The 21,481-nt window shown below is 32.7% G+C and overlaps 4 protein-coding genes across 7 annotated transcripts; 2 read left to right on the top strand and 2 right to left on the bottom strand.

The window, feature by feature from the left end:
• The first annotated feature begins 792 nt into the window (after window positions 1–792).
• Window positions 793–2,397, top strand: LOC142540525 (plasma membrane-associated cation-binding protein 1-like). Its single transcript, XM_075646758.1, has 4 exons — window positions 793–1,063; window positions 1,137–1,226; window positions 1,704–1,788; window positions 1,888–2,397. The coding sequence occupies exons 1-4, from the start codon at window positions 956–958 to the stop codon at window positions 2,220–2,222; spliced, it is 618 nt and encodes a 205-aa protein (XP_075502873.1). The 5' UTR covers window positions 793–955; the 3' UTR covers window positions 2,223–2,397.
• A 2,965-nt stretch (window positions 2,398–5,362) lies between these two features.
• LOC142540524 (uncharacterized) lies at window positions 5,363–6,794 on the top strand. Its single transcript, XM_075646757.1, has 2 exons — window positions 5,363–6,325; window positions 6,372–6,794. Exons 1-2 carry the CDS (start codon window positions 5,521–5,523, stop codon window positions 6,530–6,532), a joined length of 966 nt encoding a protein of 321 aa, XP_075502872.1. The 5' UTR covers window positions 5,363–5,520; the 3' UTR covers window positions 6,533–6,794.
• Window positions 6,795–6,988: 194 nt separating this feature from the next.
• Window positions 6,989–15,692, bottom strand: LOC142540521 (endoribonuclease Dicer homolog 2-like). The gene is made up of 17 exons (XM_075646752.1): window positions 15,562–15,692; window positions 14,688–14,828; window positions 13,719–13,847; window positions 13,515–13,644; window positions 13,310–13,409; window positions 12,768–12,963; window positions 12,449–12,609; window positions 12,001–12,216; window positions 11,625–11,851; window positions 11,220–11,488; window positions 10,706–11,139; window positions 10,513–10,616; window positions 9,646–9,842; window positions 9,047–9,256; window positions 8,414–8,821; window positions 7,934–8,212; window positions 6,989–7,702 (listed from the first exon to the last, which is right to left on the bottom strand). Exons 1-17 carry the CDS (start codon window positions 15,571–15,573, stop codon window positions 7,346–7,348), a joined length of 3,570 nt encoding a protein of 1,189 aa, XP_075502867.1. The 5' UTR covers window positions 15,574–15,692; the 3' UTR covers window positions 6,989–7,345.
• On the bottom strand, window positions 15,652–19,889 carry LOC142540522 (endoribonuclease Dicer homolog 2-like). 4 transcript variants are annotated; one of them, XM_075646754.1, is made up of 6 exons: window positions 19,657–19,889; window positions 18,378–18,448; window positions 17,904–18,099; window positions 17,393–17,506; window positions 16,322–16,456; window positions 15,652–15,805 (listed from the first exon to the last, which is right to left on the bottom strand). In XM_075646754.1, exons 2-6 carry the CDS (start codon window positions 18,416–18,418, stop codon window positions 15,704–15,706), a joined length of 588 nt encoding a protein of 195 aa, XP_075502869.1. In that variant the 5' UTR covers window positions 18,419–18,448; window positions 19,657–19,889; the 3' UTR covers window positions 15,652–15,703. The 4 variants fall into 4 exon arrangements, with proteins under 4 accessions (XP_075502869.1, XP_075502871.1, XP_075502868.1 ...); XM_075646756.1 differs by having other exon boundaries at window positions 17,904–18,081; XM_075646753.1 differs by having other exon boundaries at window positions 15,653–15,805; window positions 19,545–19,889.
• Between the last annotated feature and the right edge of the window lie 1,592 nt (window positions 19,890–21,481).

Genomic DNA, 21,481 nt, shown 5'->3' with positions numbered 1-21,481 from the left:
TATTGACAAAAATTTTATTTAATTTTAGGCCAAATGTGAGGTAGAAAATTATATTGAGAAACCAGCGAGGCCACGTGAGGTAGAAAAGACACTAGGTCCCTCTAATTGTCGTTGCCACCTTTCAATCAGCTTATTGCCAGCTGTCATTGATGACATTTTTGACCTTCCATGTTTCTTATTCTCACCAAATTCACATAAAAACTTCTATATGTATATATATAATAAGTACAATAACACATAATAAATGTATAATTATATAGAATATAAGTAGGTATATTGTGGGACGGTCTCACGAATCTTTATCTGTGAGATGGGTCAACCTTACCGATATTCACAATAAAAAGTAATATTCTTAGTATAAAAAGTGATACTTTTTCATGGATGACCCAAATAAGAGATTCGTCTCACAAAATACGATCCGTGAGACCGTCTCACACAAGTTTTTGCCATAGAATACAGACATGACTTCACAATATAATTGTATATCTATTTATTTGATTGGATCAAATCGATTAAAAAATTTGAATTTATTCACAAATTATGTATGATTATTAAAAATATTAATTTTATATCAAAATATTAATTTTTATTTCAAACATAAATCAAATAGATTATTATACATATATTAATTCATGAAACTGTAAGACCAACTCTAAAATAAATAACCAAACTCATTTTCATAGATTAATTACTACTGTTTATAAATATATATATGTGTGTGTGTGGCTGTCGCTGAGACGCCTCCTAAGCCATATGTATATATGTGTATATATATATTTAATTTCGGGCAATGTATGGATATTCATGATTGATTTTCATATATTTATTTATCAAACCTACTGTGCAAGCTCTATCATTATTTCCACCAAATTATTCCTTCCTCCCAAAAATTTCCTACCCCCCACTTTTTTTCCCTGAAATTATTGTTACTGATATCAAGAAGAAGAAGAAGAAGATGGTGAATTACTGGAAATCCAAGGTTCTTCCAAAGATCAAGAAAGTTTTCGAGAACCCCAAGAAGACCGCCGCCGCCGAAGCTTGCAAGTCTTTCGATGAGTCTAAGGTAGATAATATACGTACATATACATAAGCATACGTGTACGTACATATATATATACTGAACATGAATTGTACAGGAGGAATACTCGAAAACCTTTGAAGACAACAAGACTGAGCTTCAACCTAAGGTGGTTGAAATCTATGAAGCTTGCTCAGTTGAAATCAAGGTAACCGTTTATCCAATCTTGTGGGATTATTGTTATATATATATATATATATATATATATATATATATATATATATATATATTATTGTGACTGAGTTTATTACTTTCTTGTTTAAACATCGATTCTTTGATTAGTTTTTAATAATTACTTTAAGTCAAGAAGATTTGTTCTTTCTCAGTTTCAGTAAAATATATTTGTGTTGTCAAATCCTACATGTAATATTTCCTTTCGATCTTAATTTCTTTGTTTAAGGTTATTCAAGATGGGGTTTTTAGTTTTATATTTACCGGAGAAGATGACTGTAAATCCACCTTTTTAAAAGTAGAATATTTTCAATATTTAATTTAGATAAGTAGAATATTTTAATTCATAAAAAAAATAAAATCGATTGCGTTGTTTAAGTAGAAGTTGCTAAAGATCCAAGTTTCAATCATGAATCTCTACTGAGTAATTAATATATATCTGAAAAAATAACAGACTTTGGTGAAGGAGCCAAAGGAGTCAGGTCTGAAGAAGCACTCAGCAGCAGTTCAGAAATTTCTTGATGAACTCACTAAGATTGGTATATATATATATATATGTGTGTGTGTGGGTTGATTTTATCAGGGTTTTATATTATATTTTTTGATAATCGTTGAATTGTTATTTTTTTTTTCCAAAGAATTCCCTGGAAGCAAACCAGTGAGCGAAGCAGCCACCAAAGTCGGCCCTGGAAATTTACCAGGTCCAATCTTTTTCGTGTTCGAGAAAGTCTCTACGTTTGTAGTGACGGAGGAGAAGAAAGAAGTGGAGGCTGCTGCTGAGAAACCCCAAGAAGAAGCGTCTACCAGTGCTGAAGTAAAAGAGAAGGAGATTGTGACGGAATCTGCTGTCCCGGAGGAGAAAGCACCGCCGCCGCCGCCGCCACCCGAGGTCGAGAAGGTCGAACCGACACCACATGTGGCTGAGGCCGAACCACCCATGGTTGAAGAAGTGGCGCCGGCCAAAGCGTGTTGAGGAGGTGGCGCGCACGTGGTACCATGATGTGTAAAATTACCAATATGGACTTTTTTTGTTATTCTTTGTTACCTGTATCGTTGTCTAAAGTTGTAATTTTGTGTGCATTGGAATTGTATTTACAGAAACAAAGGACATTTTATTTCATGATTATCTTCAATTTTCCACACGCTCACATATTAATGACAAGAATAAGTTTTTTCGTGGGATAATTTTATTGATATATATTTGTGAAATGGATCAATTCGATCTGTATTTAAAAGTGAAAAATAATATTATATTTCGTAAATAAATCAAATTAGAGATTTATATAACAAAATTTTTATGTGAAATCGTATTATTTAAGTTTTTGAATAAGACAAAAATTTGTGTGATACGGTCTCACGGATCGTATTTTGTGAGATATATATCTTATTTGGGTCATTTATTAAAAATTATTACTTTTATGCTAGAGTATTATTTTTTATTGCGAATATCGATAGAGATTGACTCATCTCACTAATAAAGATTCATAAGATCGTCTCACAAAAAATCTGTTCTTTGAATAATGATATATGTTCCATTCTACCAGTTTTATATAAGGTCATCCACAATAATAAGGATATTTCCTACAAATATTTGTGGAACCCCTAATCCACATCATCAATCAAATATTTCTCTACTCAAATATCTCATGTTTCACAATCAAATATCTCACATCAACCAAATATTTATGAATCCCACTGTGACTTTAATTAATATTTTATTTTCATTTAAATAAAATCATTTCAACACTTTAAATATTTTTATCTATTATTTAGTATTATATTTTTTATTGAAATATAAAATTAGAAAGTTTAATAATTATATATAATTAAATAAATATTAAATAAAAGTAAAAATAAAAATAAAAAAGCTACCCTACTCGACCCAAGCTCTTCACAGTGAAGAGCTTGGGTCGAGCAAACTCTTCACTAAAATAGTGAAGAGCTTGGGTCGAGCCCTTGTGCTTGGGTCGTGCTCGACAAAAAAAAAAAAAAACACGACCCAAAAAAGATTCGACTCACCTCGACCCACCTCGACCCAAAAAATATGCTCTGTCTCAATCACGTTGTCTTCAAAAAATTTTAAAAAAAATTGCAATACCCGATTACAAATTTGTGTCGTGTCACACAAATCAATGGTGTGCAGTGGTGAATATTTAGATGGAGATGATATTTGGATGACGTAGATTGGATTATATCCACTATTATGGATGCCCCAACGAGATTTGATTTGGGAATATATCGACTCAAATATTAAATATATAGGTGTTACGTACGAACTTGAAAGTTTGACTAATACTTCTAATGTCCAAATTCTTTCCATTCCATGATTTCTATAACAAGAGAACAACTTTTTGCTCACATCCGTCTCAATTATATAATATTAATTTCTTTTTTTTGTCTTAAATATTATTTTTTAGTTTCTAGATTTAGTTAAATTTTTACTTAGTTTTACTAATATTCATATTTCAACTAAGTTTCGAAAATGCGCATGAATTAAATATGGATAAAATAATAAATATGTACATAACTTTGGTTTACTAATAATTTTCTTAACATGTATAAAAAACAAACAAACAAACATATGTATTTTAGATGGAAAGATTATAAAATAATAAAATTTTTAATAAAAATATGAGATTTTTCAAGAGTTTTGTTTTGTTTTTTTTTTTACATACTTTATATACCTCTTATTTTATCAACTTCAAATTTATTTTATTTTATATAACAATTGAACTCGATGTCACTGCTTTCAATATACACCGAATAAACTATTGAATTAACGTAACAATATATAAATCACGTTGATCAAATAAATCATACTAAATAAATCACGTTCGGAACTACAAATTAAATGATACTTAGAGTTGCGTGAATCATTAGTTAGATGACACCTTGACATGATTGATTAGTGGTTATATATAATAATACGTAATTGACGAAGTGTAACCTGAATTATATACAGCAGATCTCTTGTGACACGGTCTCATGAATCTTTATCTGTGAGACGAGTCAACCCTACCGATATTTACAATAAAAAATAACACTCTCAGCATAAAAATTAATATTTTTTCATGATGACACAAATAAGATATATGTCTCACAAAATACGATATGTGAGACCGTCTCACATGAATTTTCGTCTTATATATTTATTAGTCGTTTGCTAATTGCTGGTGTATTTTAGTTTACTGATGTTGGTATTTAAAAAAATAAAAATAAAATCAATACAAATAATTTCAGGAATCAAGAAATTCGATGCCCATAGCCAAAATCTTGGGTTTGAATATAAATATTCGAAAAATTACCCTGATTATAAATCAAAAGAAATTTGTGATTAAATTACACATAATTCGGGTCCAGCGACTAGCGATAATTGTATTAGTGCAGAAAATTATGCCAACCCCTTCCTCTAATATATAATATATAAAAATAGAGTAAAATTCATTTTGGTACACTAAATTATTATAAATTGAAAAATTGATATATGAATTAATTGTATAAAATTATTAAACTAAAAAGTCAATTTATTCTTATCTGAAATTGTTTCAAGTCCAATTACCATTAATAAATTCAATTAGGTACACATTTTTTTAGCTTGATCATGTACCAATTTGTCAATTTAACAATAATTCATGTACCAATTAAGTTATCTACAATAATTTATATACTAATTTGTCATATTTATCTGCCAAAATAAACCTATATAAATAAAAAAAATGATTTGACATCACTAAATTAATTTTTTGAATTTTATTTTTGCTTGCTTTAACCATATTTCATATCTGGGGTTTTGATCTTGCTTCACCAAATTAATTTTTTAAAAAAAGTTCTTCTACTAGCATAATTTTTTTCTAGAAAAAAAATTCAATAATCCCACTCATCAATTTTGTTACACGAATATCTTAATCTGATGTAATCCATGAAAAATATTAATTTTTATGTGTGAAAATATCACTGCTTATTGCTGGTATGAATACATATCTCACGAATATAGATATATGGAGAGATCGAGTGACTTACCGAGTTTTTGTGTAAATTTAATGGCAAGGGATTTCCAATACACATCAATACAATGCAAATCAACTTAAAACATTCTATAGAAGAATTCTACGACGTGAGAACAACTCCCAAGGACAAGTCGAACGACAAAACATGGCGATCACAACCAAAACAGCGTACATGGCACCCACTAATTTCTTTCTTCCCTCGTGAGCTTACTTACTATAAGTAGCAGACAGACAAATCTCTCACTCCAAATTAAAGTGAACGACATGGCAAAGATTAGCAAGCCTCGTGGCGATCACTACACACAAAAGCCAGCTCACAATTCCAAATGGGAGGGAAAGGGCAGTATCAGTAGCAAATTCCTCAGCTTTAGCCTCCCAAACTCGGTCATTTCGTCACCATTGAAGCAGCAAAAGAAGGCCAAACGTAAAGATGGGCACGTACCCAGCCCATTGTATCGTCAGCACTCGGTGGCCCTCACCAATTTGGAGCAGCTCCGGGAGAGACACTTGAGGAGGAGCAAATCGTGTGGAGAAGGCCGAACATGCCAACCGGTCGACTTTGATCTTTTGTCTCATGCTATCGAAGTCAATACCCAGCTTCAAGAAACTGAGAAAAGACCAGAATACTCTGGAACCGATGATCATCATATGCATCATGGTATGGTAATTCAGAACTTGGAATCGGTTCCGTGTGACCAAGACGACAGGTTCAATTGTGGAGCACTTTGCTTGTTCCTACCAGGATTCGGAAAGAATGCAAAACCGGTGAGGTCAAGAAAGGATATTCCGCATCCAGTTGATCACATGGGAGTCAATGAGGGGCGTGCAGTGGTGTCCCAGAGAGTATCTCTTGAGAAATTCGAATGTGGGTCGTGGAGATCATCGGCCATTATAACGAACAATGAAGATGACGGAGACAGTGCTTCAAATCTGTTTTTTGATCTGCCGATGGAGCTAATGCGCTGCAGTAATGTTAACGATGCTGAGCTCCCCATCTCGACTGGTTTTGTGTTCCATAAAAACAACAAAAACAATACCACGGGTAAAAAAGGGGGTCTCAAGAATAGCAGTACGACCAACAAGAATGTTAATTCAGGTGCATCATCTGCATCCAGGACTGTTGCACAGTGAATCTATGTCTAATTCATGTCGCCCTGTTCATTTTTCTGCATCATCTCCTACACTCTATCCGGCTTCGCTGAGTTCTTGCACAACACCGCGCCCCCTCAAAATCAGAGAGGAATTTAATGCATTTTTAGAAGCACAAAATGCATGAGAAGTCAGAACTCAAAGATCCCAATACACGTATCTCTACTAGAACGTACTTACAAGATGGAACATTTTGTTTGCTTAGCCGGGTTGTGCAAGCAAGGTTGAGATAGTTCACATGTCTTACGTCTGTTGGCTAAATCAACCAATTAGCTCACTGGTGAAGCAGCTGGTTTTTAGGGCCTTTCGATTGATTCTGATCGAAATCAATAACGGAGTCTAAGTGGTGGAATCTGGGTATCACACCCACGCAATCTTCAATTTTTTTTTTATAAACTCGTTAATTTTATGTCATCTATATGTACATACACACGTGCTTATATATTTACATAACCCACATACAGAATAATGACTAGACATTCTAGTTGCTAAACAGTTGAACATCCGACAGAAAAGTAGAAAAACAATCTAGATATAGAAGACATCGTAAAACGCATTCATAAATATCTGGCGCCTTTCGCGATTATCCAACCATAAAAGATTAATATATGTTTGAAGATGAGAAAGATGTTCAATGAAAACTATAATGCATGACTCAATGCACGAGGGGGGGAAGTCCAGTTTAGTGGCCAATCAACAGCGCAAGAACCTCTCATTATGATTCTGCAAATGATTTGATTCTATGCTGCGCTGGGTGACAAAATGCTCGGTATATCTTTTTACCAGTTTGATCATGTATATGAGCCTTTATTGGGATTTTATGAAAGGCCAGCATATATTTTATGATCAGATTGTGATTAGAAATTAAGAAAGTTCACCCAGTAAGTGTGATCTTAAGTGCTGCGAAAAAATTCAAAAAATCAGTCATCACAATACGTCTCTATTCTGTTGAAGGAATCCGGCTTTCTTTGAGGGAGTTAAGCACATTCTTGCAAGCTATTATTTTGGCTTTCTTTTTGTCCGCTGCAGAGCTTGAATTTTGATGTACAACACCATTGGCCTCGACCTCAACTGTAACATATGGTGCCCCATTTTGGTGAGAAACTATAAGCTTCTTGAGCATGTAATGCTTATTTTGACATAGTTCAGTCAACTCTCTCACGGGATGGAGCCTCAGAGTATCGAGTGTGATCATGGGATCAAGTAGAGGCCTCAAACATTGAAAAACAGTCTCCATATCGTAACCAGAATCAACGAGGATTGCTCCGGCCAAAGACTCTATGACATCGCCTAGAACCTGTATTAACCATAAATGAATGAAACATTATAATGCGATGTGATTAAAACATAAGGTCGACTTTTAACTGCAAACGACACAAGTCAGGAATAATTTTCAGTCAAGCTCAAACTCAAGAAATTTTTTGAGCTTAAAGGGCTAAATTTTCGAGCTTAAAGGGCTAATACTGCATACGATTTCATAAACGGAAATTTGATAAATTTTTTAAAGATGAATACAATGCAGGCATACCTTTGGGAAACTTGTCTCAGACTCCCAACCGGAAGTCGAAACACAGGATAATCGCTCAAAGTTGTGAATACTGTCGACTATATGTCGGTGAAGATCTTGTGAAGCATAAAGAATATGTTTATACAGTCCCGCCTTAACAGCTGATTGGGCATAAAAATCATTGTTTGTTGAAGCTGATCTTAGGTCAGTCAAAAGCCCAGGAGAGAGGCCTGGATATTTGTTGTAGAGGTCCGTTGTAATCAGATAATCTAGCACAGCATCCCCAAGAAACTCTAGACGCTGCATAAAAATCTTGTCCGGTATGTAAGAATGTAAAAAAATCAAACGCAAAAAGTTTGAGAACTTCAATGTTTCAAATTATAAACATTGAAAATAAATGTTTTGAACAACAGAGCCAAAAGTGATTAAAAAATAATTTGTTATAGGTAAATTATATTCTATTAAAACGGAGATCTTAGACGAGACATTAACCCGCCCCACCTGATAGCAACGTGGAATCTCAGGCAGCATGTAAGAACCGTGAGTTAGAGCTTCAACGAGAAGAGAGACATCCAAAAAATTATAATTTAGAAGAGATTCAAAATATTTCACATTGACATGAAACTCGGGATTAACTGGAAGGTTCCTCGTATAAGGTACATTTGCAAAGTCCACATCTATACCAAGCCACAACATAAAGGACAAAGCTGCTATTTCGCTACCAGCGCTGAGAAATGCACCGATTAATGCTTCGACAACATCTGCTATCTTCTTACTTTTCAACTTCCTGCTCCCCCAGCTATAGACCGTTTTGGATAAAATAAGCTCTTCTTTTAGTTTATATTCTGCAGAACCGGAACCAGGAATTATCCATGTTTTTGGATCAAATGGTTCATTGCGAATAAAGCCCTACATATTATAATCAGTTCCATAAGTCAAATAGACAATAATAGAGTTCAGAAAACAAAGAAAAAGGAAAAAAAAAGAATGAAAACAAATCTAGTAGAAGTGCAATCCTTAACCCTCATATAACTTAGGCGTGCATGAGCATCATGAGAATGATTCATAATAATAATAAATTACCAAGTTGATCTATATTTGCCAGTAATACATATCAGTATTCAGTAGTATTACCGCAATATTTCGAGCACATCCCAACTTGCACAAATTAGCATTGGAAACTATTTTCTGTCGTTTAATGCTGAGAAGGCCCTCGTGGTGATTTTGATTAATTTTGAAGAGTTGTTGACTGACTGCATATTTGAGAAAAGAATCTCCAAGAGTTTCCAGTGATTCTAAATGAATCTTTTCTTGGCATTTCTTCGTTGTGATTGCTTCCAAAACCTGATGAAATTAAAGAATGGATGAGAGCATATTTAGCATTACTAGACAACTAACATACTACAAAATTCATTTCATTCACATTTTCCATTAACGTTACTATACTACAACAATCACGTCATTTACATTTTCCTTTATGACCAAACAATGAAAGTGTTTTCATCAGCTTTACTCGACTAAAAGCCAAGTTCCAAGAATATTTTTGATATTTAATAGAGCAAGAAATGGTGTTGAGCTATTTCTGAAATATAAAGTAAGTCTCCTTTCAAGTAAGGTACCATAACATGATTTTGCAGATCCAAGAAAAAGGTAGGAACATACAATTTCAGTCAACCTAGAACATTCAGTTCCAAAAAAATGAAATGATAGAGAGTAAAATACTAAATACATACAGTGATTGTTGGAATAAAAACATTCTTCACGCTGGAATCTGCTTGTAAATTTTTCAAGTTCGCAGCCACAAGCAATGACTCAATCCGATGCATGATAGATGGAAGAAATGAGAAAGAATATAATGTTGAAATGGATATAGGCGACATGATGATTGAACAAAGCTCAGGCGGCAATTCAACTGAACTGTTACTCAGTTCTGCATCCAAAAACGAGAGAGAACAGTCAGTGAAATTTTTAGATATGACTAAATACTAATACATCTTGTTTTTGTTAATGGGAACCTTTTTTTCACACCCCGAGAGGGGGAAGAGTTGGACCAAATTTAAACTACTAAATGAACACGTGGTTTAAAATTTTAAGCTAATTGAATGAATGGCATTTCATTACAACATTAACACACGAGCACCCAGAAGCAATCATTCTTTTTTGACTAATGTGATGTGAGACACCGGAGACTAAGAGAGTGCTACTATCCTTTTCATTGAGAACACCTGTCTAATAAAATATTACAACTTACTTTTACCTAAATAGGCGTGTAATTCAAATGTCTGAGTCCATAAACTTCTTGCCCGATGAATTCCTAAGAGCACTAGGCCTTCATGTGATTCATCTCTATAACATGATCTTAACACAGAAGCTGGTGCTTTAGAGATGATAACATGTTTTTAGATCCTCAAAATAAATACCAGCATGAAGAAGTAACAATATGAGCTGAGCTCATAAATAATTAGCAAAATCACTAGTGGCACAACTCCGAGTTCAGTTTCTCATGTTAAGAAACAACAAATTGGCAACATACATATTCGAAATGATAATAATTCAAAAATTTGTCTGTCATATCAGTTAATGATAACCAAGCAATGTACCTTTGGTCTTTGGAGTCCTACATCTCTGAAGGCAGTTTTGTACGGTAAAAATGCGTTTCCCTCTAAGAAGAATCTGTCCTTCAAATTGCAACTTGATCCCATGTCTGGAAAGAGTAATTAATTATTTCCGATTGACTTGATTATCTATGGTTAAAAAATGTACTAGAAAAATAAAGATACGAAATAGACACACCTCTTCTCATAATAACTTTTGTAGGAAATAACTTCTCCATCTCTTAGCTCAAGATTTGAGTTGCCATCATAACCATCCAATGTGCCAGTTATGCAATATATTGAACCATTATGAGGAGTACACACCAAAGAATTCTCTAACATGCAGATACACACTAAACCATTCTTTGTGTTCAGGTAATGCCCATGACATTTTGTTGAAATACAATCCGCTTGCTTATCAAAGGAACCATTATTCAGGTACTGCACAGCACTGACACGTCTCCAATCAATGTATACATTTTGATGCAAGTCTACACATGGGAGAAGAAGATAATCGAACTCTGTACAATCCTTGCTACCAGAATAAAGACCAAGGTGTACTTGAAGGTTATTTACATGATGATCAAGAAGAATCCTGAAAAGGATTGTTTGAAATCTCCGACAGTGAGCAATCTGCAATCAGAGTTTCGTTAGGCGACCTTATAAACACTGTTGACATACACATCCAGATTGTGCACTATAAATCTTAGTACCTGCTCAGAAGTCAAAATAATGTGCTCCATGTATTTGATGTGGACTAGTAGTTTTCCCCTATCAACATCTAAATCAAGATCTATCATTTCCAGATCATATCCCAATCTGGTTGGAACTGCCAGCACAATTTCTTGAAGCTGAACTTCATATTGAAAGTTCTGCTTTAGTTCAATTAAATAACAATAGTATACTGTGTCACCATTGCCACAAGAATTTATCAACTCCGGAGGGAAGTATTTTGTATGCTCATCAACACTACATTCACCACCTGTAAATTCAGATTCTATTACCACTTGAAACAGAAAAATCATATGGCTTGTCACATTGAACTCAGGGTGCCTGGAAACAATGAAGAATCCCACAATAAGAGACATTCTTCAAAGAGAAAAATATTAAAGAAATACCAGATTCTTTGGTGTCTGCTTCTTCCTCCAAAATTTTTGGCACTAGATTGTCTGTCAGTTCACCAACCCGATGAAGTAGCTTACAGGCTTCCAGGGCTGTTAGTTGCTTCAGTAACTTACCATCACCCCGAGCTTCAACAATTTGAATCGGGCAGCTATTTGGCAGTAGCACCGTACAAGATCCCAGCTCTTTATAAATGTTCCAACGAGGATAAGGTTTAAAGTATCTAAATGTCAAGAACACAGTTTTTTCTCAATTTCGGGCATTGAAACCATGCAGCAATGAAGACACAAAAATGTCGGGGCTTCATTTAGTGAGCCGATGCAGAAAATTAAAGCTTTAGGTAACTGGAAAAAATAAGGATGCAGCACAAACCCATCGGAGGGAAGTCGTGAGCAATAGAAGAAAAGTAAAGACACGCTAGAACTCAATGTGACAATTGCCCCAGTGGATTCAACTTCATAGCATGGCTCGCTGTAATTTTCACCAAGCGGTTCACAAGGAAGATCAGAATGACTCAAACACTCGTTTCGAATTATCGTCCCACTAGCCAAATATTTCTTCACTTTAGCAAGGGCAGACACATTTCCACTGAAATACATATAGTTCAGACAAAGAAATAATAAAATGTAAGTAGAACATTGACTTCATTGCTTTGCTTAGTATTTACCACCGAATAATGAATACTAATGACTACAAAAGATGACTCTTTAACCTACAATTTAAGAGCGTACTTGAAATACATAAACTTTACTCATGAGGAAGGTCGAGGAAACACTAATTAGGATTTTCCACCTCCTTTATTTTAGGTAATGCAGCTCACCTTTCTACCATTAACACAAAATCTGAGTCCTGCATACGAGCTCGTCCACGAGACTGAATAAAGCTACAGACAGTTGCAGAGGGATCAAACCTAATCACAAGATTGCAACTTTGCACGTCTAATCCCTCTTCAAGCATAGAGGTCGCAATAATGATGTTAACCTGGAAATTCACAATGCAAAGAATATTTACTTAAAACAAGAATGATATATCTGATCGGCATAAAACCAGGAGGACAATCCAAAACTATAAGCTAATAATCCCAGAAAACCAAAACCTGACAGATAAATCATGAACATGGATAGATGCAGATTTCTCACCGTTCCTTTACGGAACTCATCAACAATTTTATTTTGTTCTTGCCGACTTTGATTCTGAAACCGTGAATTGTTTCCAGCTGTATATTCTGTTCTCCACCCACTTAATCCTGGAAGCAACTCATTGAGCAGATTGCAGATAACAATTGCAGAAACAATCCTCTCAACAAAGACTATGCACCTTAACTCCTTCACTTTTCTGAGCAAGCATTGTAAGAAACAGTTAAGCCTTAAAAAAACACAAAGTTAACAAGGAGTGAGCAATTGAGTATTTACGGGATACGTTCGTCGAGGGTTTGTGTAAAATAATATCATACAAAAAAAATTGAAGGCGTTGAGCCAATCTTATAGCAATTTATACTTAACATTAAAAAATTTATGGTCTCACCAATCAAAACATGAGATAGCCGAGAAAAATGGACATTCTAAAAACTTTCCAAGCTTTTGCTTGTTTGGGATTAAACTTTGAGAAAAGTGAGAACAAAGGGTAAACTGCAGTAAATACAAATATACTCCGAATGTTTCCTATATATAAAGCAGTACACCTGTACTCAAGAAGAGTCTCAACGAGGCAAATAACCTTTGAAGTAATATAACCAGCCTCCATATTAGCTATTACATTGGATCCAATAGACCACTGTGGACCTAAAAAACAGCTAGATAATTAGGAACAACAAAACAAACACATGAACAGGACAAACTAGGGGAGCTTAAGCAAAAACAAAAAAATAAATTAAAGTAAGATAATACCCTCTGGAAAGATCGCGGAAAAGACCTTAACTGCATCTAAGCTAAAAGCTCCAAGAATAGCTTTATCGGATACATCCAGTTTACCCCATGAAAATATGTCGGCTTCCTCGTGCAATAAAACCTCCGCTGCCTGATTCAAACCAAAGAATGTTTCCATCTCAAGTGTCACGGTGATGAAGTTTGTGCATGTAACCAGATTGCTACCTTCATAGCTAACCAAATTCCTAGCTCATCCAGACAATACTTAAACGTTGATAGAAGTTTATGTAATCTTTGTTTTGCTGATTTTGAAACAGATGTCGAAATACTTGGTCCATTCAGAGAAAGCTCATGCTGGAAAAAAACCGTTAACGAAGTAAGCCAAGTCAAAAAAAAAGATAGGAAAAAGGTCTTTACTAAAAAAAGATTAAAGAAAACATAAGAAAAATATTTTCTAACGAGAGTGTATGTATTTTCATTTTTTAAAGCAATGCCAAATACTACATAATCAATTGAAACAATAAATGATGAACAAAACTTATTGGGTGGTGCAAACATTGATTGCCGAGCTTAAAGGCTGGTGTTTAAACTTTTTCACGTTTAATAATAGAACTACAGCATGTCAGTAGCCTGCTTGAGATGTGGCAGATGGCCATGAGTTCTCAGATATCGAGATGAAAAGAGCATAGAGATAAACTAGCAGGAAAAGGCAGATCAAAGAAAACGATAAAATTATTTTATTAGGATTTTCATCTTCTTCAAATCTTTTTTCTGTTAATGCCAATTTTTTTCACTAAAATGTTAAATATTATCACTTAGTAATAGAAAATTATATTTATTCATAATTAGGTTTGGTTTCTGGCCAGGTCGAGCGGCATTTTGAGCAAATTCAAGTTGGTGTATCGGCGTAAAGAATATTTAGTTTTTTTTCAGTCACTCAAGATTTACCAAAAAAATTTGAGCTCTTAGTTGGGTCACTCACACTCAACCCTCAATCTTAATATCAAAAAAAGTCCAACACGTAAATGATCCTCAAAATAAAAAAAATCTAATTAAAAAATAACAATAAATTGACAAACATAATGAGATTCTAACAAGATGAAATCTTTTGCATCCCACCCCATTCATAGAAGATTAGAAGTAGTGAGACAAAACAATTTCAGCTCCATAGCAGACTAGAATATGTGCGCATACCTTTTCTATTAACTTGTCCAGGTCGCCTTTAATGCAGTCAAATTCCATGTAAGGTACATCTACTTGCTTGTATGTCTTCACCTTAGGAGTCGCAAATGGGACATACTGTGATAGTACAAATTCTGTGTCACATGTGTAGACCTACAATTGAAGAAACATGTCAATGGATATCAATAATAATAAAACATCATTCCACATGATATTTTTCATCGACCCAAAGGTTGCATTTGGATCGAGGAATTTGAAACTAAGGATTTCAAATATATAATGACAAATCCATAAGTTTGCATGGGCAAATCCATTTGACAATGGATTTTAAATCAACTAGTTATCTTTTGAATCAATGTTGTGGATATCAAATTCAACTCAATTTTAAGTCATTTCAAAATCTTCCTTCAAAATACTCAATCCAAATGCAACCTAAGAAAACACGATGATACAAAATAATAATAATAAATAAATAAATATAAATAAAATAAAAATGTACAACTTCAAAGAAAATACTAAAATTCCAACCACTAGCCTTCATGTGTTAGTAGGTCATCATGATTTTCTGTATCATGAATAATAGCGTGTTTAAAAGCCTATACACAGTAGTAGAAAAAGGATATAGTTGATGACTCTTAGTGCAAAAAGGTGCGAGCAAAGTATGTCTACATTTTAAGTAAGAAGGAAAAAGACAAAAATAAGCCAATACATAAAAGCTAAATGAGAGGCAAATTGAGCCAAGTATCTCATTTTTAAAGGTGTTGATATGCATGTAGACAAGTGAAAGCAAGGTGATATTTCTATCGAGGTTTTCAACCACAAGAGCATAAAAAAGGCTCGCATTGCACGTTATGCTTCCGTTAATGTAAGTAAAGCAACATGAAACCTTCGAATTCATAATCTTTTCAAGTTCTTTAATCTGATCCCAGTAGGCTGATTCTAAACTTGAAGCTGAAATAATAAAAAAAAATTAGATGTAAAAAAAAAAAGCTAAGAAAAACTCATTATAGATGTAAAAAAATATTCAACTAGGAATAAGACATGCCTTTAGCCTTTATAGGGGAAGCTGTCATCCCAAATATTCTAGGAAGCTGCAGATTATTTGATGACAGCTCGCGATGATAGAATTCCTGTGAATTTATGTTCTAGCGTATAATGAATTGAAAGCACTAGAATTCAAGGAAAATTAAGTCTGCTATTAGAGATAGATCTAGCACGACAGGGATCTCAGACGATCTTGATTTCAATTCAACAAAATAACCATTTGATGGATCTGTTTATCAATTCATCATACTTAATCTGAATAGGAACCTGGACAGCAGCAATTTGGAAGTGTGTGTATTACAGATAATTAACTTATCCATTTGAATATTCCTTAATCCAATACCATTGTAAAAGAAAAAACAAACCTACTGATCATATGGTTTTGAGGGCTGGAGCAAACAGTGATCAACCATGCATATTTATATCCTACTTCAGCACCCCGGTAAAATCTATTGGTCTTGAGATATGTATGAATTTTCAAGAAAACAGATCAATTGGTTAAACCAAGTGTGTCAACAATTAATTATACTCTCTTCTCTTCCTTTAACCGTAATGCCATTCAAAGCTCAAAGCATATAATTGACACAAAATAATTATCGTACCGTCATGATGCAAGCATATGGATGTTTCCCTCTTGCATTATGGCACTCATCGAATATTAGAACTTTTATTTGATCGAGTTTTAAAAAGCTGTGCCTCAAGGCATCAAGCAAGATTTGTGGTGTCATCACAAGAACCTGAAACGTTAAAGATACAGTTATGACAAGAAGAGCAGATTTTTTTCAGTTTTAGAGATCACAACTTATAGGCCAGTATACTAATTCCATTTTCTCAAAATGAAATTCTTGCAAGGTTTTCTGTCTCAAATAAAGACATGATAAACCACCTTCAAAAGAAATACACCAACAAGAATGTGGATAGTAGAAAAGTAACATGAAAAATAAGCATTGAGCAGTTTCTGGAGTATTAACTATAGAAGGCGATGTATAAAGATGGAAGTGGGGTCAAAAAACACCCTTACTGTCATGTATGGATCTTAAATGAATGAATGGAATCAGCGATACCCACATGACATGACACGTTCTTGATGGCTATTTAGTTACTCAGTTTGACATGATAACTAAGCAAAGGGCATTGCAAAATTTTGGGAAAAAATATTGCTTAAAAAATCTATTTCATGAGATTGGACGATGTTGTAACGTTTGTATCATGTAAAACAAAACAAAGATTTTAATGAAAGCACATGGATGAAAAGATTCTTTTGAACAGGAAACTTCAACAAAACAAATCTAATGTCTTCAATATCAATCGTCAACTGAATGTGAATACATGGAAAACCAACCCAAGTAGATAATTTATTGAGCTCAAAATTGAGTTGTTCGGGATGAAAACATACACTTGAAGTGTATATGATTACAGCCCTTGCATTTCCAACTATTTAAATTCAACCAAAATCAGATGAACAAACTAAATTAATATTTTGTTTTCTAATGTAGCCAAATCAAATTATCAAAAAAGATACACCATTTCAATTAAGAATTAAAAATCACAAGTAACCTAAAATCCACCACAAAAAGTTCAATGAACTATAATAAAATTAAACAATTGTCTAGGTATACTTAACTAATGACATATTCAATAAACAAACAAAGAGAAGATGAAATCATGTCCACCTCATTTTCATCCTTCTGCAGATTCCATGTGGCTGCATCCCAGAAGTCAACACCCATCTCCCCGTAATACTTTCCGACTTTTAAGTCAGTGAGTATTGCCACAGCTTCAGCTTGCTGGAAGAAGGTAAACATACCAGGATTTTAAACTATTATGCTTCAAACTGGAATTTAAAATATGAAAACTTCAAAATATTTATATCAGAGAAAAAGAAAAATCATTAAAGTAGCATTAATGGTGATTTTGTTAAAGATTTTGCCAAGTAGGTTGGATTCGTATTGGGAATTTCATAGAGTTGAATCGATGAAAAGTTTATGAGCAAAATAAATACAAAATTGTTTTGTTTTATTATAATTGACTCTAATAATATTGATTTATAATCCTAGGACCTTAAAACCTTTCGGAGCACAGATTTTTCCCCATAATCAAATTTTCTAGTCAAAATTTGACTTGATAAATAAGTCTTTCTTTTTCAATAAAAAAAACATGGATTCAAGTAACGATCTCACATACTTGTGTGACCAAAACAACAGTAGGGACCAAAAACACTGCTATGAATGGAGAAGGCTTCCTGAAAAGGTGGGCATAACTGCGGAGAAGCATGATGGCAATGAGAGTCTTCCCAGTACCAGTCTCCAAGAAAACGATGGTATTCTGTTTTAGTGCCTTCTCCAACGCCTCCAACTGATAACTACAAAAAGAAGTAAGACTTCATAGAATTGGATGATGCCATTGTTATTTTTTTGTAGAGTACAAGTATTATATTATTCATACTACAAAGATATAATTTAAGTGCCCGCAATATTGGCGGGACTTGAACATGGACCGAAACTTGTTTATCTCGGGCAAAGAAGAACAAAGAAACAATTAAATCTACCTAAATAAACTACGAAAACTAACGGTTAACGCAGTAGATCCGTGGTATTTCAAACAACTAATGCTGCATGTTGCTCATAAATTTGAGAAAGAAAAGGAGAGATCAGTTACCTTCTTGCGAAAGGAAGCTGATTCCCACCGTCAATAGCCATGCTGATTCTCTCCTTCCCTATTTCCTTTATCTAGAATCACAGGATAAGAGAACGAAATTGATAATTCTTAGAAATATATAAGAAAAAGACTCATTCAGCACGTGATAAATATTCAAGGCGCAGCGGTAAGACTACTCATTTATAGACTTACAACCCTAGCAAAAACACCTAATGGCTCCAACTGGCAACAAATAATTCAGGAAATTTCATGTTCAATCAATATACGGAAATCCATTAACCCATTTTGTATAAAATGGTAACAACAGCACATTGTGCACTAATGTCCCTTACATCACACAACTCTTTTCTGAAATAATAAGAAATATATAGATAACATCGAATAAACATTTTTTATCAAGAAATAAAATTTGAAAGAATTAATAATCTAAAACCAATTCTGGTCATGAAAAGCATTGATGTTGTACTTGAATGATGCCAATAATTCACTTCCTTGCTTGTCTGCTTACCAAAACATTAATGTTCTATCATCTTCATTATCATCTCACAGGAGAAAAAGATCAATAGCAAAAACAGGTTCACAACACAATAAACTAACGTGACATTTTAAAATGGCGTACGCAGCCTGCAGAATGAACATTGATGAATAAACAAATGGATGAAAAGCCGAACAAAGAACAAAATTATATTTTTTGGATAGTGAATAGTAAGGCATTGATATCACATTCACAAGCACATGAGATCACAAGTAAAACTTGACACGGTACCGAAGACAACAGACAATCAACCAACACTCCAAATGAACGAATAAAAACTAGTCTTTGTGGAAAAATGTACTCTCCGGTGATAAAAATATATGTTCACATCAATCTAATTCTTTCCGGTAATACAATTCCACCCATTTTACAAATATTCTGCTGCTTGTACCATGTTACATTTCAATTAGCGGTACCAATAATTTTTAATAATTAATTAACTAATTACCCTGAAAAGAATCAAACAATCGAACACATTTTCAAATTACATACACGTTTAGAGCACTTCGATACAGGGGGGAAAAAGAAGAAAAAGAAGGTCCCCCTTAAAGGGTACGTATCAAAATACACAAGAACTCCCACTAAGTAACAATCCCGATAACCAAGATCGCCAAAGCGAAGAACTCACTCACCGATAATGCTAAAAAAAATTCTCTCTTTTCACATTGAAAACTCCTCGATCATCAAATAATAAAACCGAACAATTATTCTACTCTTCCGGGAAATCGGGAAAAGATTCTTAACTTGAACGAGCGTTCAAATTTCCAAGTCAAGTCGTAGTAATTACGCAGACTGTAGTACACTGGAAGGTGAAGAATCCAAAAAAGAGCATATATTTTATATTTATTATTATCAAATTAAACTGGGATCAATCATTTTTTCCACTGGGACAACTCTTCGCAACACGGAAAAGGATTGAAAACTGTGCTTTTCGGTAGGGAATCTACTTTTTCTGTTATATTTTGAAACATAATAAATGAGATTTGGAACCAAGCGAGGAGGGAATTTACATTGTGTGTTGGCAATTATGAAATATGGTAGAATTTGGTGGGATTTGTAATTGTAAATAATATTTTAATGTCTGATAAAATGGATTGCTGTTCGATTATATTTTAAAATTATAGAGATATTTAATTAAAATTTTTGTATATTATATAGTATTTTATGGAAGTCTAGTGGTAGTTTTAAGAAATCTGTGAGACCGTCTTATAAAAAAACCGAGTAACATACTAATATCATAAGAAATTTTAAATTTGAAATTGATTTTGTAATTTTTAATTTATGATTTATATCAATTAATGTAATTTTCAATAATAATAAAATATTATCTAAAAATATGACGGAGCTTGATTTTTAATAGTTGAATAACCTTATAACAAACATGATAAAAAAAATTAAGATTTTAATTTATTATTTATATAAAAAATTATAGTATAATTGATAAAACATTTTGTTTCTTTGGTTTTTAAAAATTACACTTTATTTTTGTTCTTTTATGACTTTTAATTTTGAAATTCTACGAGGATTAAAATTATAAGTATGAATTTTTTCAATAAAATTAATGCATTAAATATAAGAAAATCATAAAATTTTATTGGTTCACATACTTGAAAATAATAGTAAATTTTTTTTAATATTTATTAATTTTTTATTGAACATTGATTTTAAATTTTTTTAACATTTTCAATTAATATGTAAATTATAATATTTTTATCAAAAATTATATCTATACTAGATGTTATTCTTTTCACGTGAATATAATATAAATATCAAAAATTATATACATGCAATAGTAGATGATAATCTTTTCACGTTAATATATATATATATATATATATATATCAATTCAAAATTATATTTTAAATTATATATACGTGAAGATTAAACAATTTAAATTTTAAATAAATTTACTTACTAATATAAAATTTAAAAACTATATCAAACTGGACATGTCATTTATGTCTTATTAGTCTAAAAAATTGAAAAATAATAATAATATGCTAAAATTAAGTATAAAATATATCGAATCCTATGAAAAAAAATTCAAAAAAATGTCAAAAATCTATCAAATTATTGCAAAAAATTTACAGAAAATCATGTAAAAAAAATATGAGATTCTGGAAAAAAAATCAATAAAAATATATCAAATCGACAAAAATATATCATTAAAAGTTATTAAATCTCTGGATTGAATACATCATACTAAATAAAATTATTACAAAATTGATTGGATTTCATGATATTTGAGTTCTAATAACAATAAAATTAAATTTATTATTAAATGTATATAATTTACTTATAAATTGTAAATATTTTTAAATTTTTTTACAAAATATCGTTTACTCAAAATCTATATTATCAATATAATGCTATTATATTATTTATATTTGAGAAAATGATAACTTTTTATATTTTAAAAAAATTATGAATTAGTTTTTTTTAGGGCCCTAACTCCTAATCGTTATTACAATGCACTTTGATTAGGCTTAACTAATTACAGCGGAAAACGAGTTTAAAATTTCTTTACAATGAGCCCAAAATATTTCTTCTACAATTTAAATACTAAAAA

Source organism: Primulina tabacum, chromosome 3, assembly GCF_025594145.1.
Source record: "Primulina tabacum isolate GXHZ01 chromosome 3, ASM2559414v2, whole genome shotgun sequence".
Lineage (NCBI taxonomy): Eukaryota > Viridiplantae > Streptophyta > Magnoliopsida > Lamiales > Gesneriaceae > Primulina > Primulina tabacum.
Note: the sequence above shows the minus strand (reverse complement) of the source record. Positions and strands in the feature narration are given on the sequence as shown.